The sequence below is a fragment of the Sycon ciliatum genome, chromosome 4 (assembly GCF_964019385.1).
Source record: "Sycon ciliatum chromosome 4, ocSycCili1.1, whole genome shotgun sequence".
NCBI lineage: Eukaryota > Metazoa > Porifera > Calcarea > Leucosolenida > Sycettidae > Sycon > Sycon ciliatum.
This window is the reverse complement of record NC_088646.1, coordinates 17777542-17796336: the sequence shown is the minus strand read 5'-3', so window position 1 is coordinate 17796336 and position 18795 is coordinate 17777542. Positions and strand designations below refer to the sequence as shown.

The 18795-nt window shown below is 46.8% G+C and overlaps 2 protein-coding genes across 2 annotated transcripts; both read right to left on the bottom strand.

The window, feature by feature from the left end:
• Window positions 1-5642: 5642 nt before the first annotated feature.
• On the bottom strand, window positions 5643-14818 carry LOC135814771 (V-type proton ATPase subunit B). Its single transcript, XM_065327941.1, has 16 exons — window positions 14636-14818; window positions 14298-14424; window positions 14011-14066; window positions 13069-13167; window positions 12476-12569; window positions 12246-12323; window positions 11721-11802; window positions 10852-10909; window positions 10015-10131; window positions 9756-9853; window positions 9318-9441; window positions 8848-8928; window positions 8482-8551; window positions 7950-8137; window positions 7521-7650; window positions 5643-6371 (listed from the first exon to the last, which is right to left on the bottom strand). Exons 1-16 carry the CDS (start codon window positions 14747-14749, stop codon window positions 6217-6219), a joined length of 1671 nt encoding a protein of 556 aa, XP_065184013.1. The 5' UTR covers window positions 14750-14818; the 3' UTR covers window positions 5643-6216.
• Window positions 14819-16906: 2088 nt separating this feature from the next.
• Window positions 16907-18424, bottom strand: LOC135814772 (bifunctional methylenetetrahydrofolate dehydrogenase/cyclohydrolase, mitochondrial-like). Its single transcript, XM_065327942.1, has one exon. The coding sequence runs from the start codon at window positions 18269-18271 to the stop codon at window positions 17261-17263; it is 1011 nt and encodes a 336-aa protein (XP_065184014.1). The 5' UTR covers window positions 18272-18424; the 3' UTR covers window positions 16907-17260.
• Window positions 18425-18795: the final 371 nt, after the last annotated feature.

Genomic DNA, 18795 nt, shown 5'->3' with positions numbered 1-18795 from the left:
AGTGCACAGCAATACAGTGTAGGTGTTCTGATCTTTAGACTACTACCGGTAGTACTAGTAGACTGCGTGCAGACTTTGGTGCCTGTATTCGGAGCTGCCCATTTTCAAAAGGGATTCCACACAGGATTTTTTTGAAAGTCTTCATCGTTAGAGTTCCACGGTGTACCCACACTAGTCTTTTGTGGAAGACCGCCTGAAACAGTGAGCCTAACCTAGCTTGTACCAAGAATCCCAGTCTGGAAATCATGGGTAAGTTAGTTCGCTATGCCAGTGCCTATCTACCTTATGAGTCATGACTATAGCCAATGTAGCCATGCGTCTTGACCGAGAGAGCAGTAGACATACTGCGGCTGTTGCCGCTTTTCGTGTAGCAGCTGCCTGCAGACATACATGTACATGTACATGTACTTTCCAGGATTTCCGAAGATACCAAAAGCGGGAGTGTTGTCACGCAAGGTTCTAGAATGCTTGTACACCCGCCGCAAGGTTCGAAGCAATGACCATCGGTGAAAAAGAGAAATGCTGGAGCAAATACTGTTTTTGTACGTACGTACATGTTGTTGTTCTTTTTATTAGAATACATGATGACTGTAGAGCTTGTAGCACCAGACAGAGCCAGCCACCTAGGGGAAAAATTAATGGATCGTTGTAGAATGAACAACCATCGACTGTTTCTTCATGAATCTGGTATGTGTTCTTTAAAAACATACGGCGCAAAAGGAACAAAACTGTCATCAAGAAGGAGCTTCCTCCGTACTCTGGTCAATATTGTACCTGTTGAACGTTCAAACGAAGGGTGGTAGGTATCAACAGGAGTAAATAAGCTCGGAGCTTATAATACTCTTGGTATCATCTCGCAGAGCCACAGGCACTTTAGAGACGTGTCTTTAATTGATAAACCTCCCCCCCCCCCCATTACCGAACAGGATTTGCGGACTCGGACTAAGCGAACTGTTCCTGCTAGCGACCGGGTGTCCAGTCAATGCGGAGCCTAGTAATTAGTATTGGAGAATATGAACTAGTCATGTATGTACATTGTGTGTCACTTAGTATTATCTTTCTCGATATGCACGATGTCATGTTCTACAACGTTACGTTACGTGCAATGATTTGTGTCACACAGAGCCTGGGAGTCCGCAGCCGTTATTATTATAAGCATTCCCCCGTTCAAGTGTAACAGCAGTATGCTGAGCACTTAGCTTTACTAAATTAAATAACGTTAGTATGCTGACTGACTTGGATGAGCGGAGAGAGGAGAGAGTGCAGCGAGACAATCAACATCTATTACTAAGTATGTCACTGTGACAATAACAGTCATGATGAAGAGAAACACCCTACATGTACCAGTACATTGACTTTGTACATGTGCCATGGCTGCACTGGAACGGGGAAGACAGGATGTCTAGAACCATTGTGCATAATCTACAAAACTGGTACATAAAGAGATCAGACAATACATGGAAACAAAATACTCAGTTAACTGTTTCAGCTAGATAGGAGTGAATACACCGCCATCGGCACTACAACATTACCATTACCAAGAGTACATAACCCCCCCCCCCCTACTCTTGCCATTACCACAGCACTTATTTCAAGTTATTTATACATGTATAAGCCGTCATAATTATCACTTCTATAAGGTGCACAGATTTAACATACTCTACTGATGGATTATAATTTACACGGTCTTTGTCAGCCGTCGGCCCGTCGTGCAAGGGTCACGTAATTGTGCAAACAAGGGCAAACATGCATGGGTCAACGACATGGCATGACCCGATGCCACTGATCGAGGGATGGGAGGGAATTTTTTTTGAAATGCATACCGTAGACCTACATGTACATGTATCTCGGGTCAAGAATGTGTCAGTCAACAGCAAAGAATTATTAGTTAGTTCTCAGATTGACAATGCTTGCCAGTCACCTGATGATCCACCTGATGCCAGTCACCTGATGATCCACCTGATAAGGTGTTGTCTAGTACTAAATGCTGCATGAGAAAAACATTTAACGGTGAAACGAACGTTCTACACTGGCCAACGGAATCCAGTGAATGAAGTAGTTCAGCCTCACCCGTGTGATAAACCCCAATGCCGCAATGAGAGTGGTCCATGTACAGCTGTACATAAATGTACATCGTATACCGATAAAACAACTCTTGATGATAATGAAACTGTGAGTATGCGGATTCTGGAATTTGCAAATAGGCATCAAAGACTCCCCTTCCAGACAAAACCACCCCACCATCCGCCTGTTTAGCCACATCAATCCCGAAGTACTCTACTAATACCAGGCATGTCCAACCAAACGTGGGATCTAGGGGGGGAGTAGGGACCCTGGCCTAGCAAACCCATGCACTTCCGGTATGGGTGTGCACCATGGAGTACCAAAAAACTGTATTTAGTACTCCCTGGTGTGGCTTCCCCGAAGTTCCCGAACCCGTTGCTATTTCGGGTGGTGGCGAACTAAGTTCCTTGACCAACATGCAATCATTGTTGTCCTAATCAGTACAGTCATGTCTTTGGATATCACCATGATCACATCAACCTGATCACGTGAGTGCGGACCACCCTAGCAACCACCGTAAATATCCTGCATTCCGCACAATTACCCACACCACGGTGCCGGTGCTACGAGAGTGTGACCAACATTGCAACAAGTCAGTGTGGAAGTAGACCACTTTCATACCTTACAAGTACCACGTTCATGAATGATTTTGTAGCGGTGCTTCAGGAAGGTGCTCTGGACTGAAGAGGCACACTTCACGCATAGAAATTGTACGGCTCCATTGTTTATTTTACCGATAGCGCTTGAGTGGCCTGAGTGATGCCTGGTGTGGAAAATGACGAAACTCCTTGTTTGGAAAGACTTTGCCTGGCGGAGTGTGTTTGGTCCCTTGCTGCCTTTGCTTTGGCTTTAGCTTTGCCTTCGAATGTCTTTCACAGCACGTGCGGCGTGCACCATGCACGGGCTGATTTGGCCGGGACGTCGGAATGAGTAACAAGCGCTTGTTAGGCCAGATGCAGAGGCAGACTTCCTGCTGTCGACATGTCAAGTGTATTAGTCATGTACTGTCATCAATAGTCGCCACATGCTTCTATTGCTTGGTCGTCCCACAGAGTCAGCAAACTCAGCACACCAAAAAGCGTTCGTTCGGGACGAAAGAGGTCAAACTCGATGCGCTCCACCTACTGTACCTTGGGCATCACGCTGTAAACAAGATGTGACCAAAATAATATATTCGTGGAAAACCGAAGTCAATCATAGGCTGGCAGCGACAAACTCTTCTAATATTAGCTCCAAACAAGATAGCTTCGGTTCTTCTCTCATGTCAGGAATGTGGATGGAAGCGGCAAAGCCCGTAGCATGTAACATGTTATTTATAAAGACAAAGCCATGCATGGTAACGTCTCTGAAAGTGAAAGCAGTTCTTGCATGCATACCATTTGGTCACTTGCATCCATAACGTGTCGTTTCATACTGCCTGGTCCTGGATCTTGGAGAGACAGACAGCAGACCCGAGACATGGGTGCACATGATTTTGGGGGACAGCAGAAGGTGAACTATTCAGAGCATTGGTTAGATTTCATTCAACTCAACAAACGCTACTTTCTACTTATTCAGCTTTCATGATGGTAGACTCCGAAAATGACCTAAACGGTACCCATTCCTACACTCGGCTAGAGATCAGGACATGCAGCGTATTGCATTCCTACGGAACCTTGCTATTACAGTATTAGTATTACTGTACTAGATGGGGCGACATGTTCACTGTCTTTGTGGTCCACTTCACAACAATAACACACACAGAAGTCTCTGCTGTGAGCACGGTGGCTCGGCAATGGCTTTATTATTGATATTATTATAATTTATTATCTCCTTCCTGATATTTTTTTCTTTTTCTCTTTTTCTTTCTTGAATAATTGTACGCATAGGGCCTGATATCATAAGAAAAATTAGCACAAGACACTGCTGCTACTGTAGTCGCGCAGCCAAACACACAGAAAACGACAAAATGTTACAATGAATGTAACAACACCCGTCCAAGCTAATAGACCGACATCCCCGCCCCAGGACGGCATCTCGAAACCCCCACACACTCACCACACGGTGATCATCCAGCTTCAGTTCAACCACTGTATTCTTCCCCTGCAGACTCAGCCCCCCTGTCACTAGCCATACAATCTGAAGTTGTATGTAATCATACAATGGCACGACGCACACACCACCCCTACGTTTTTTAACTAAAAAAGAAAAGCAGTCGTAACTGCAACAGCCACATGGCCAATAAGAAAAACCAATACGATGATCGATAAACACACACCCAGAAGTCAGGGGTGGGAGGGTGGTATACAAACTGCACCAACGAAAAGCCACTGCGAAGTGACAGGAATGCGGTCCAGCACAACATTTTTGCTAACGCAAAAAGTTGTGGGGAAATCCCAAAATCGGTGCGATTTTGCATGAGCCCAAATGTTCAAGCAAGAGTACAAAAAAAAAAAATGTACTCTTGGTTCAAGTAATTACAGTCCATTCATAAAAAGATGGGTCCTGGCTCTGGCGAGCTCCCGTATTTGGCGATTTTTCGTGATTTCATCGTACACAGTGCAGTGCTGCGAACTTTGAAATTTGAAAAAGGGTCCAAAAAGGGTGCCTGAACTGGGGTTCGAACCGCAGAATGCACTGTTGCAGGCGGGGTCAAACGGCCTGGATTTTGATGGCTTTTCCCAATTCAGTGCTTTTGGGGCAAAACCTGGCCGAAATCCTATTCTTGCTATGGCTTGCTTTTTGGACAAAAAAAACTTCAGAAACATAATTGGAAGAGGATTCCATATGGGATTGCAGAAAAAAATTCTAAAAAAACTCAACGTTTGACCCATGATTTATGGCCAAAAGCTAGAAGTTCATTTTTTTCTGAATGGACTGTAGTACATTAGTCTGTAGTTACCCACAAAGACACAAGCTTTCCAACTCTCTTTGGCAGTTGGAAAGCGTACGAGCTCGTACCGTCAGTTCAGATGATTAGTAGATCTACTGGGACTCGCGCTCGCCAGCAGCCACCCGTACTTCAGTCAGGTCGACCAGATGCAGTCTTATTATCATGAGTCACATAGTATGGCGTGGATGGCTACTGGAAAGTCTACATCTACAGACTGTATTCTAGGTCCCTATTGTATTGGCCTTAGATTGGTTTCTCTGCACGTGTAGTTTGTTCAAAGCCAGACGACAGCAAACTTATTGTGGTACAATCCTAATCTGGTCTTTGAACCTCACAACCAGCTTTACTTGAATAGTTTCAGTTGAACTCAGTGGTGCATCATGGTGCATAGATCTCACAAGAGATACATGTACATGCACATGCAGTATATACTCTACTTACACAGTATTTGTTATAACTCCCTGGTAAAGGAATTACACATCCTCCTCAAAAACACACAATCCCCCCCCCCCCCCCCCCCCCCCCCGGCCCGGCCCCACATGCACAGTGATGCTCAATGAAATCCAGGGTCGTCACTCAAGTTTGCGCCGTGCACCATTTCGCAGACCAGTGTTCGCAGGTCTAGGGCTGCGCAACGCCCGGCGTACTTGAGGGATGCGACTGGATTTCATTGAGCGGCACTGTACTAGGAAACAGAACGCTGGTATGATTGTTAGTCTAAGACTCTTCAATCGTCTTCCCAAAATAGACATGACAAGAACAAGTGCATGCGATCCAATAGAGGATCCATGGCCTCTGTACACGGCAAGAACAGCATTTGAAATAGATTAATCCAGTAGTAATACAACATACCGAAGCCGGCAGCTGCAAACTGCGAACGTACAGTCCTGCCAGATGATTATAAAAAATATGTCATTGCAATTGAAATATGCGTACATTAAACGGGGACTGTATGGACATGTTGACCAAGTTGCTAGCTTTGCTTGGTAAGCAAATCATTATATCTACCTATGACTAGAGGGAGAGCAGTAGAAATTCTCAGAAAGGCAGCAGCAACAAAAAAACAACGGACAGCAAAAATTATTTAAAAAAAGAGGAAATGATCTAAGAAAGCACACCTGCAGGAGTGCAATTTCGAATGTCTGTGCTCCCCAGTTCTCAGTCTGGGCATCAGGTCGTGGTAACAGAATAATAATATAATAGGACAACAGATGGGATGGGCTCTGTTTGATACAATTTCTACATGACGAAAAGCTAAATCATCAAAACACAGCGAGGACTTACTCTGCAGCTGCCTGGGCGCCTCGTGCGTCGCGCGAATAGAAGTCCGCAAGTGTACTCTGCGGGATACGCTTCAACATTTCCTTCGGGAAGATTCTAAGGAGCTGCCATCCGATGTCAAGTGAATCAAAGATTGTTCGGTTATCATATGCACCTGAAGCAAGCAGACACGAAGAAGCACCCACCACAGAGTTCATGTTTCGTGCGGAGTCACATGAAACTCAAGGACGGTGTGCTCGCCAATGGTGCCAGTACCACCGCTACAGCCCGTAGTCCATTGCAAGGCACAAGATGGATGCGTGGTTACCCCACAAAGGCCATTCGGACAGAGTATTGCCCCCTGGCTGACACACCGGGGTGATGCCAACGGTTATCAACATGCAACTCATGCCCATTCCTATTTATAAAATCAATACCGCCTCACATCCAAACCGGTGATCATTGCAACTAGCACGCTGCCCGTGTCTAGGCTGGGGGGGGGGGGGGGGGGTAAAATGGGGTCACCCTTGCCTTGGACTAGTTACTTGAAGACACAAACAATTACAAGGCTGAACGTGGACAATTCTGTTATCAATAGCCGAACATTGGCTTAGATTAAATAACCCTTATGCACATTGACGTCACATACGAAATCCCGTAGAACCCCGTAGACTGATGATCCCATAGAACCATGTAGACCCGGCTGGGTGTTGAATGTACAGGACCATACTGTGTTATTTCGTGTTTTCGGCTACGAAACGTTCCCTTCAGCCATTTCATGCACCAACTTTTTCGGACGAAGATCTAGCTAGTCATTAGTTCTATCAAGAGTAGATAAACAAGAGTGTGCAACTCAGCATATCTCCTGCACAATCTGCAGATACCCCGGCCCACGGCGGAATTTTTTGTCGACGTCACCTTTTTTCAGAAAAACGCGCATTTTGCTGCAGAGCAGTGTGAGAGCACGTGCTGGGCACCGGCCTTGTAATGTAAAGCCCGGCCAATTGCACGAGGCAAAGCATTCCAAAAGACTCGCAGCACGTGCGTCGTAGAAAAGATTACATCAACAAAAAATTCTGCCGTGGGCGAACCCACCCCGGAGTTGCACACTCTCATTTATCTACTCTTGGTTCTATCCAAACTGATGGAGCTGGAAAAGCGACTGGCTGTCACGAAGTATTGGGCTAAATTGGTCAAATGCGCATGTACAGCACACAATGAACACCCAACCGTGCATGTGCACACCTACGGGAATTTGTACATCTGTACGAGATGGTGTAACGTGCATAAGGACTATTCAAGAAAGAATACAACATCGCCTCACCCTGTGAGATGAAGTTCTTCTCAAACTTTCCAAGGAACTCCAGATAGAGCAAGTCATCGGGCGTGAGAGCTTCCTCTCCAACCACAGCCTTCATAGCCTGCACATCCTTGCCAATGGCATAGTTAGCATACTGCAGAAGGACACACACGCACACACGCACGCACGCACACACACACACACACACACATGCACGTACGACAAGCCGTTTTGCCCATCGCTTACTACCAAGATGAGGTAGTGATTTGCTTCATCTCATGCGACACGGGGATGCAAACATGTGGATAGTGCACATACGGCTACACCTCATAGACACAATAGGGACATCACTCAAGAATGCAACTCAGTCTAGTGCGACTCAGTCCATCATCGGGTTCATCACAGAACAGCGCATTGAACTAAATCATGCGGATTCATCAGCCCAAAACATACCAGCTGGTTCGACACATCCGAGTGATCACGTCGCGTCATGCCCTGACCAATGGCGGACTTCATGAGACGAGAGAGCGAGGGCAGTACGTTGATCGGAGGATAGACTTGTCTGTTGTGCAGCTGACGATCAACATAGATCTGACCTTCTGTGATATAGCCAGTCAAGTCGGGGATAGGATGGGTAATATCTGGGGGAGTAAAGCAAACAAGCGCAGAGTACTGATGACAACTGGCTTCCTCAGAATTTGACGTACTTGTAAATAACGTACAGTATGCGCCAAGTGGTCGACCAAGTAACACTTCCCTGAGTCCCAGGACATCATCAGAAGATGATACAGATACAGTCACTGTTAACTCAAAATTCACAAATTCCTACACCGATCGAAAAGCATGATACCCCCTGCCCCCCCCCCCCCCCCCCCCCCCCAACACAAACACCGAGAAGAGGGGAAAGGGTTCGATACACTACGAAATATAGTAGCACTGCACATGAGTGTAGGCTAAGACAACATCACCAAATCCAGTGGCTCACCATCATTAGGCATAGTCAAGATTGGAATCTGTGTAATGGATCCATCGCGACCTTCCACGCGACCAGCACGCTGAAGGAAGAACACGTCAAAGACCGGATAAAGGAACAGCATTATTTATACGACTTTCAAAATTGCAACAAAAACAGGATCCTGAAACTGTCGTCGTCTCGTCACTTATACGACTTTATCGAACCTTTAGCCCCCCCCCCCTGCAAGACCAATACTAGTATGGATTGTATTCAACGTGCTGCACTATTCAAGAGTTTGTACGCCAGCATGTCAAAATGCCGAAAATGAAGGGTTGAAGTGGAGTTACAAATCCAATAGTCAAGCTGTATTAGTGGCTGCCAGGCTAACTAACTTACTTCATAGATTGTTGCCAAATCAGTGTACATGTAACCGGGGAAACCACGACGACCGGGCACCTCCTCACGAGCAGCAGATACCTGAGGTGCACACACGGACAGTACAAGAAAGCAAACTTTGAAAAAAAAAACTAACAAGGTCGCTACTGGACTACTTGTGTAGAATGGGAAACTTAGTATAATAAAATTGAAACTTCAAGGGATCCAGGCACACCAGCTCATGAGTATAATACCAAGCAATGTAGACAAATCTTCTCATATAGGTAGCACACCAGGCCTCATTGTCCAACTTGCTTCCATGTAAGTGTTACCTGGAGGGTGACTTTGCTGTTCACTGGAAAAAATTACCCGACAATCACAATGGGACCCAGTACCTCCAAAAATATGAACAACGCCAGCGGACCAAATGACACCATGGATGGCCTTCACCAACAGTTACAAATACCGAACAGAGAAGAAAAAGATCATACCTCACGCAACGCATCAGCGTAGGAGCTCATGTCAGTCAAGATGACCAGAACGTGCTTCTGGCACTGGTAAGCCAGGAACTCGGCTGCGGTAAGAGCCAGACGGGGAGTGATGATACGCTCAATACTGCAGCATGAGGCAGAGAGCAAGACGAACAGGAAAACAAAAGCAAAAAAAGTTAGCGTAAATGATCAACACACAATCTATAATGAGTTTGATTTATCAAAAGTACTATTGGTGCGAGGTATCGTCAAGTCGGCAGTACCCTTGAACACCTGCCCCCCCCCCCTAGCACATTGTATCAATGCAAATCAGACTGTTAGGGCTAAACTCAAAAGTTGAAGATTGCAAAGCTGATACAATACAGTGAGAAGCATGCAGACCACAAAAAATAAACAAACAGTAGAATGAAAGCAACAAGGATCGTCTCCTAAGCTTACGTTGGATCGTTAGCCAAGTTCAAGAAGAGGCACACATTCTCCATGGAGCCATTCTCTTCGAAATCCTGCTTGAAGAAACGAGCAGTCTCCATGTTGACCTGTACGACACAAATGAGGAATTCATCATGAAATATTTACATCAGGCAACACTGCGTTCCATCCACTCATGCACACAAACACATGTAAACGATATCAGCCCTAACTGTGATGAAGAGCAGTGCAGGAAGGCAAGATGCAACGGAGAAGGGTTCATACTTACACCCATGGCGGCGAAGACAATAGCAAAGTTATCCTTGCCCGGCTCCTTCTTGTCCTCTGCTTTGCCATCATCATTCACGTCCACAAGACCAGCTTGTCTGCAAATCTGAGCAGCAATCTGTTCCACAAAGTATAGCAAGCAAGAAATTAGGAATAGAGGAATACAGCGATAGCCAGCAATACATCACTCGATCCACAGAACCAGCGCCGCAGCGCGATACGGCGCTCCAAAGCCAGCATTGCGAGCGCCCAACTCAAATTCTCTGCCATTTCAACAAATTGCATCGCAGATCGCTCAAATTTTTTTTACTGGAGAGCTGAGAAACATGCCTTTGCGATGACGTGAACTATCTGTAGCTGCGTGGGCCGCGAGTCAGGGAAAACCCCTAAAAACGAGTTCAAAATGCACGCGCTCGAGTCGACTCTGCTGAGCGAATTTAGTTCGAGTCTCGTATCTCCGCTCTCCGAACTCAGATCGCTTTCGGGTTTTTTCGAGCCGATAGCTGAGACAATTCTAATGTCGATAGCCCTTTCGATTGTCCGATTTGGTCAAGGGACGGCCGAGTTACGCCAGGTTGCGCTTTGAAAAGTATGCACTGTACACTGGTACGGATATATCCGTACTATGGGCCTCAAAGGGTTAATGCGAGTATGATTATTCAGGGCTGGTAATAGTGCAACTAGTTTACGGAGAGTATAGGCTGCATAACGCAGTTCTCCACCGGAACACACTACTCGGAACACACTACTCGGTCTTTACAATAAACTAGAACAATGCCACTCGTGCCACTCTCCGCATGAATTAGTGAAATACGGTAGATTCTTGATCAGCACTTACTTCGTTGTGAGGAAGACCGGCAGCAGAGAAGATGGGGATCTTCTGACCTCGGGCAATGCTGTAGCAAAGAAACACCAGCAACACAACACTGGTTAGTTGCTGCAATCATAACCGTCGGGTAAGAGCGATGACAGGAAATCGCTGCATGCATGCATGCACACATGTACACGCACACACACAAGCACACACACACACACACACGCACACACCATCACACACACACACCATACACACACACACACCATGCACACACACACACACACACCTTCCTTCCTTCTTCTCCACTGCCATGACTGGCTAAGTGGCCCCATACGGGGCAGCTCTTGGATTAGCGCTGTCTCCGGGAAGCGGCACCAGGACCCGACGACCGACGTGACGGCGCATTCCCACGGGTTATAATTGCTATTGAACGCCGCGATGTACAACGATGCCGTGCGATATCCTGACGGCGGCGGAAACTGCGGTTGCACACACCGCAAAGCAGAGGCTTGTCGACAGGCTCTTGACGGGCAAGTACAATACGATCCACCCCATCAAGGCACTGGGACCTCCACTCACGGCGATTACTTGCCACGTCGAGCCAGGACTCCTCGCGAATATTCGAACAAACTTTCCTTGATTTTTTGCTTTGGACGCCGTATTCAAATTTCCGTCAGTGTCGACAAGAGTCCTGACGTTCCACGTTCCCAGAGACAGAACAACCTTTCGAGCCGCTGGTGCACGCGAGTGAAAAGACTCTGGGCGAGGGTTTGCAAGACCTCTACACCCAGGCGAAAGAGCACACACACACACACACACACACACACACACACACACACACACACACACGACACGACACTGGAAGGGTATACAGCAAGCTGGCATCTCACCTGTTCATGGCATCAATAGCAGAAATACCAGTCTGGATCATTTCTTCTGGGTAGATGCGCGACCAGGGGTTGATGGGCTGACCTGAAGACATACATCCGATAACACATTGCACACATCAAATCCAGGGACAGCAGCACAGACTCCAGGGCAAAAGGCACAGTTATCTCTACAGTTGTACGTCCACAACGAGTGAAACCGTTAGAATGAGATAATGTGCATGCTCACACATGTACATCCTTCAATGCGGTGAACCCCTTGATAGGTGGCAAGGCCTTGGGTCCTCCTAATAAATACATTACTATTGTTATTACCCTATTACACTGGAGCATGCCCTATTCCACCAACTTGACACTTGACCGACTCTAAAACCTATCAAATCATCGCCGAAGTCGCAACCACTATTTCGTATTATCATCATGATCAGACACGGTTATAATTTATAAGCCGTTAGTTCAGCTGCCTGCTTCAACGCTATCACAGCAATCCCTCAGGCACATGACAAGCAGGGATGGCTGCAAGCCTACCTTGGATATCCAAATAGTCCTCGGCCAAAATCGGAGGTCCCTTGTCAATTGGCTTGCCTGATCCGTTGAAGACACGACCTGTGCAGACAAACAAGAATGAAGGGACGATGTTCTAGCATGTCGAGTCGATGCTCACCTTACATCGCCGGTTCCCTACACACCATCATTCTCAAATACCACTCATATGCAACCAGTGGTCAGGGTCATGCAAAGCTAGCTAGCTCCCTTACCAAGCATATCTTCGGAGACTGGTGTCCTCATAATGTCACCAGTGAACTCGCACGTAGTGTGCTTGGCATCGATACCAGCGGTACCCTCAAACACCTGGACAGTACATAGGAACAGAGCACATCTAAATCATAGCCGCGCGACGGTACATGTGACTACGACGTATCCATCAGACAGAATGGTTGGGTGTGCGTGCGTGTGAAGGTCATGCGAGTGTGTGTGTGCGTGTGTGTGTGTGTGTGTGTGTGTGTGTGTGTGTGTGTGTGTGTGTGTGTGGCGTGTGTGTGGTGTGTGTGGTGTGTGTGTGTGTACATTGTGTGTGTGTGTGTGTGTGTGTGTGTGTGTGTGTGTGTGTGTGTGTGTGTGTGTGTGTGTGTGTGTGTGTGCGTGTGTGTATGTGTGTGTTGAGGGGGGGGGGGGGAGAGGGGATAGTCCTACCTCAGGTGTGCAAGCAAGCGGTATAGGGTGTAAACACTTGCAACGTAATACTATAGCATGCCGTAAAACAGAGAAATTCACACGGCGGATGTAATTTCAAATATGCACAGTGCATTCTAGTTCCAAAGATGACATCAGTGTACAAGGCGCCACTGACCTGTACAACAGCCTTGGTGCCGCTAACTTCCAGAACCTGTCCCTGGCGTTTCGTTCCATTTGGCAGCGTGAGATTCACAATCTCAGCAAACTTTGGGAACTGAAAGACACAGAGTTACAAGAATGAATGCACGAATGCAGCCACTCAGGATTAAAGCCAAAGGGGATAAGCCAGGGGCAACATCCTCGTGCGCTGGTAGTGCCGCCGGTGCTCTGTCACAGAGGACACCCTCCGATGGTGGAATGCAGTACACGTACAATGAAAATTGTGGGACAACTAACCCGGGAAATAACCTACCAAATAACCTACCACAGGTGATGCACTAGTCACGAAAGTATTTTAGGAAAGACTTGCATCCGCTATCCCACCCACACCAATGGCCAGTGCAGTACCCTAACAAGCGCTCAACTAGTATCATGTCGCGTTGTGCGGCAGAAACTTGTGAGAGCAGAGAAGTGAATCTGCTGTGGCCAAAGAACAGCCAGCCCATCGATGAGCAGACCGGTAACAACAACAGGTCAGTCACCGATCCAGTGGCCCTTGATGCTGAAATGCCGGGCGAATGACTACTTTAGCCACAATGTGAGCTCGGAGCAAACTTTCTGATGGGCATGATGTGGATTCAACGTAGCATATCTGAGTGTGAGAGGGTCATATATCTTAAAGAGGATTTCAGAGTTTGGTGGTGACTGGTGAGACTTCTCATCTCTGTCTCCAGTGCCAGGTTCCACGCCCATTGGTGACGTGCATATGTGAGGTGCAAGCGGCCCATGAACGGAGGTGGAATGTTACTGTGTCTAATTGGAAATCTAGCTCACGCATATTGTGCACAGTAAGCGGTGGAAATCATGTGTCAGCATTTACCTACAGAGATAGCCCTATTTATTTCACCACGGAAAATTCATAACACATTTACACGTTGAATGTTGCAAAATTATTTACCTTGACATTATCCAAGATGACCAGTGGACCGTTGACACCCGACACAGTTTTGTACGCTGTAGCACCGCACCGTAAGCAAATTCAACACGCACGCATCAGTCATGTTGGCCATTGGAGGAGCTTTGGAGGTAGACAAAACCCGCCTATGTTGTGGCATTCGGGGCTGACCCACACTGAAGCCAACTTACAATGTACTGAGTATCGTATAGTACGTCAAATATCACGAATATTCACACTCTAGCAACGAAATCGCTAGCGAGCATGTTTCGCCTCCGCGTGCAACTTACTGATTTTCGGCTGGTTGTTGTAGTTTTTGGTGACCTCCAGGACCTGCGTGCGGCCCATGCCCTGCACCGGGTCGAAGCCCCCGAGAAGATCTCCCGTCGCCATTCTGTCAGTTGAGCAAGAAGTGTTCTAGAGCATGCGCAAGCACAGGAAATATGGCAACCGCTGTCAACTCATCATAGCTCAACGTAAAAATGAATCATAAAAGACATCACGCGCAGAACGCGTAGCAGGGTTGAGGCAATCCGCTTTCGATTTGAGATTCGTCCTCTTCGCTAACTCTTTAGCCTTAGGACGAATGTTGCATGCTCGATTCAGTAAGACAAGAATGAAATCTTACCTGTAGCACGTTGAGTCCAACAGCAGCAGCAGCGGCGGTTCGTGGTGCTGGGAATCGTCCTTGTATCACTCGCTGCAGCAGAGCCTCTCGTTTTGCTGTTCGTCCAAGGTCCATTCAATGCATCTATCACACCTGCTCTCCTTTGGCTTTAGTGCTGGGCAAACTGACTGACTTGTGTAGTGTCCTTGCTCGCTGCCCTTGCTGTCGATGACTGCGCTCTGTCACACTTGGATGGTCGCAAGCATAGCACCAAGCAACCGGCACAGCGATGCTCGTTGCACCGGGCCATGCGCTTCCAAGTAGAAGCCGCACTGCCACCATGGCCACTGGCCCTTCCATTTTTTGCTACATGTCATTGTACTTTGTAGTCATTGTACGTATTAGTACTAGTGTGGTACATGACAATCATTGTATTACTGACTCTGTACAGCTAGCTGGATGCAAGTACATGTATGTTGTTATGCTGTTCAAGAATCACGACCCTGGCTGGTCTGTTGGCATCCAAAGACGTGCAGCTTGTGACTATGAGTATGACACAGTACAGGAGGGAGAGACACTGAGCAGTTATCCATGACGGCATGAGTGCTAGTGTATTCTGAAAAGTATCTCGTGTATTACAATTTACTACAGATCACACCATTGTAGACATTATTGAAACAATTATTCCCGTAGTATGAGACGTTACTTCAGTAACGTCTGGTACAATCCAGGGTCCACACACTACGACAAATTTGCTATTGACGGCAACCCCAGAACAACATGCAACCAACAGTGCAGTGGCAGTGTACTTTTGACTGTGCATTGTTGCCGCCTCAGCGGCCTGTAGACGTCTTTGTGCGCTAGGAATTCTTGTTTTGGATAATAGTTAACACTGTGATGATGCCATGTACAAGCTATTAAAAAAAGAAGTTGCTAAGTACATGTACCGGTGCTTGCAAACGTCCTCAATAAGTTACTGCAAGAACAGAGATGACACCAGTCCGCAATGGCGAAGTGTCGTTATACCCGAAGTCTCATTATAATGTATTACAGTTGGATGGGACTTTGCCCTGGGCAAGGAAATTCTGTTGTTATTTGCGAAGTGTCGTTATGCCCGCAGTCGTTATTAACGAAGTTGACTGTAGAAATTTGTTGTTGCTCTGAGTTTCACGGCACTGATTTGGCCAAAATTCAGTCAACAATGATGATGATGGTGCCTCTGCACCTAGGGTTATAGCCTATAGGGTTGGAGACAGGGAGTCGTATACTGGTATACGCCGGTCCCTGGTTGGAGAGGAGCGGGCATACTGAATTGGCCAAATTGCCATGCCATTGAAACCCATAGCATTAGAGCAAAATATGTCGTGCTCCACTGCGGACTTGTGATGTTGTGAGATAATACAGTCATGTACTACTGAGAGAGTGTAGTATGTAGGCATTGGTACAGCGACACAGACCAACAAGGCCCAAGGCATGTATACAATAGAAACCAAAGCTTCTGTGCATGGCCAATGACAAGATTTACCCAGAAGCCAAGATGGGAGAACACACGTCACGGGAAAAGTCGATACAGTCATGGCACATACTGTACAAATTATTTACATGCACACCATCCATACTAGCAGGACAACTGTCATTTACCTAACTTTCCATATAAGGAAGTTGAGAAGTTCTCTTAAAAAAAAAAGTAAAGTATATTATCGTGTCCGTTCCCGAAGGGAACTCACGACAGCCGCTAACACCCGGTAAACCCTAGCGGCAGATGCAGTTCTCTTACTGTATTAAAAAGAATTTAGTAGTTGTGGACATGGGCACACACTACAATGACCGGTCGACCGGGTCCAGCGCTCCTAATGTGTACAGATCACTGTGTCGAGAGCTCGTACAGTACCACAAACAACCGAACGGTGAATGCGTACCAGATGTGCGATCGTACGCATACATGTCCTTTGCGCCGAGAATCGGAGATGTTCCCTATCTTGGTATTATAGGCTAGATATAGATATGGGCATGCCGGAAAGGGATTGTAGTATTGTAACATTGTAGTATTTTCGTACATAGTCATACACATGGGTGGGGGGCTGCAAGGCCAACATCAAGTCCAGGCGAACAGTGGAGTCATCGTTCATTCTTGTCGGGGTTTTGTCCCAACATTCTGAAGAAAGGTTTTTCCTGTTGCTTTTACTGCTCTTGACCTCAACAATGGTCCCAGAAATTAGCTCGGCATGCAATGATAGTCACTGGCTTAAACATGCAACTGCACATGACGACGTCAACTACCACAGATGCCACTTCGAGCAATTATAAGTTTTTTTTAAGTGTTCTGACCCACAGGATCTAGGATTGACAAATCGACGTGAAAACAAAGACTAAAACGTCCCTACATCGCGGTAAAATATATATTGCGAATAACAGGTTGTAGAAAATGAGCAGTAAGAATCAGTACGAAATGTGGGTTTAAAAAGCAAACAAACAAATGCCACAGACACAATAGGTGACCACTGTTCCAGCTAAAAGCAAAGAAATTTAACCATACATCTAACTACTGGTATGTATGCAACCCAAGCATATTTCATGACTCGATGGAGGTTCATTTATAGATGATACCTCTATCTAGATTTTAAGCGCATGGAATTAAGTAAGAGCTTACCGAGATCGCTGTTGGTAAGCGGTCAGCGTATTTTTACAAAGCATAGCCACGGTCATAGGGCCGACACCGCCGGGAACTGGGGTGATCAAGCCCGCCACCTTCACCGCCTCGTCGTACCGTACATCGCCGACGATCTTCATCTTTCCGTCATCGCCCTTGACCCGCGTCAGTCCGATGTCAATGACCGTGGCTCCGGGCTTGATCATGTCACCACGAATCAGACCCACGACACCGGTGGCGACAATAATGATATCAGACATACGACAGCATGTCTCCAAATCTTGCGGTTCTGTAAAGCGATGACACTGCAGCACTGTAGCGTCACCACCGCCATCAGTGTAACGGCCATCAGAGTGAAGGAGATTAGCAAGCGGGAAGCCGACGTTCTTCGATCGTCCAACTATGGTAACAATCTTGCCAAACGTCTCCACTTTGTATCGCTTCAGCAGCTCCATTACTCCAGCTGGAGTGGCAGGAACAAAAGATTTCTGGCCCATAGCAAATTGACCCATATTTGCTGCGCTGAAGCCATCCACGTCCTTTGCTGGATCAATAGCATCACAGACAGCACGTTCGTTCATTCCATCGGGAAGAGGCAACTGACAGAGAATACCATCTACATCAGTTCTAGCGTTGAGGTCAGCAATGAGACTCATCAGCTCGGTCTGCGTTATGCTGGTGGGCCTCAAGATGGTCTCATCCAGCACACCGACTTCACTGCAAGCTTTTCTTTTCGCCTTGACGTAAGTAGCAGATGCTCCATCTTCCCCTACTAAGACAACAGCTAGCTTGGGCTGTCTTTCACCCTTGGCAATCAGCCCATCAATTTCTGACTTTACTTCCGAGCGGATTTCTGCAGAAATCTTTTTTCCATCGATGAGTTGAGCATCAAAACGAGTTGTGGATACAGTGAAATTTCTGAAAGCAGCTGCACTCGCCTTCGTTGCACTCGAGCCACATGACAGAACGCGGAACGCTGTCCGCGAAGCTCTTGTCAAGGAAGCCATGGCGAGTCAAAAAACTAGAAATTAAAAAACAGTCAAATAAGAGCTGAAGCAAGGAGCATGGGGGCCTTGCCAGCATGGATTGGTATGAAAGATGACGCTTCTTCCCTCCGTACCAGGGAGCAGACTACTCCCTGCTCTAGCTCTGTACAGACTGTTGCCTTGAAAAATGTTGCTCCTTTTTTGAAGTTTTGGACTTCAAACATGTCACATGACACAAAAAGCTGACCTCATGCGCTATGGCCGGGATACGTCGTAAAATTACGGCCACAGACTGAGAGCCTCGCGAGCATGCAGTTGCCCCAACTAACTTGGCCCAAGTACCTGAGTACCCCGTGAATCAACATAATGCACTGATTTGGGCTCTAAATATTATTTCCACAATGTTCGGCTCAGCCATCCCTCCCCCAGGAGTAATTGTACTTCAGATGGCTGACCGTACCACACTAAAATACCTTCCGACGCCCCTGTTTATGGACTTAACTCACCTACCTTCTATTACTCTTCCCCGGGGGAGTCACTGTACA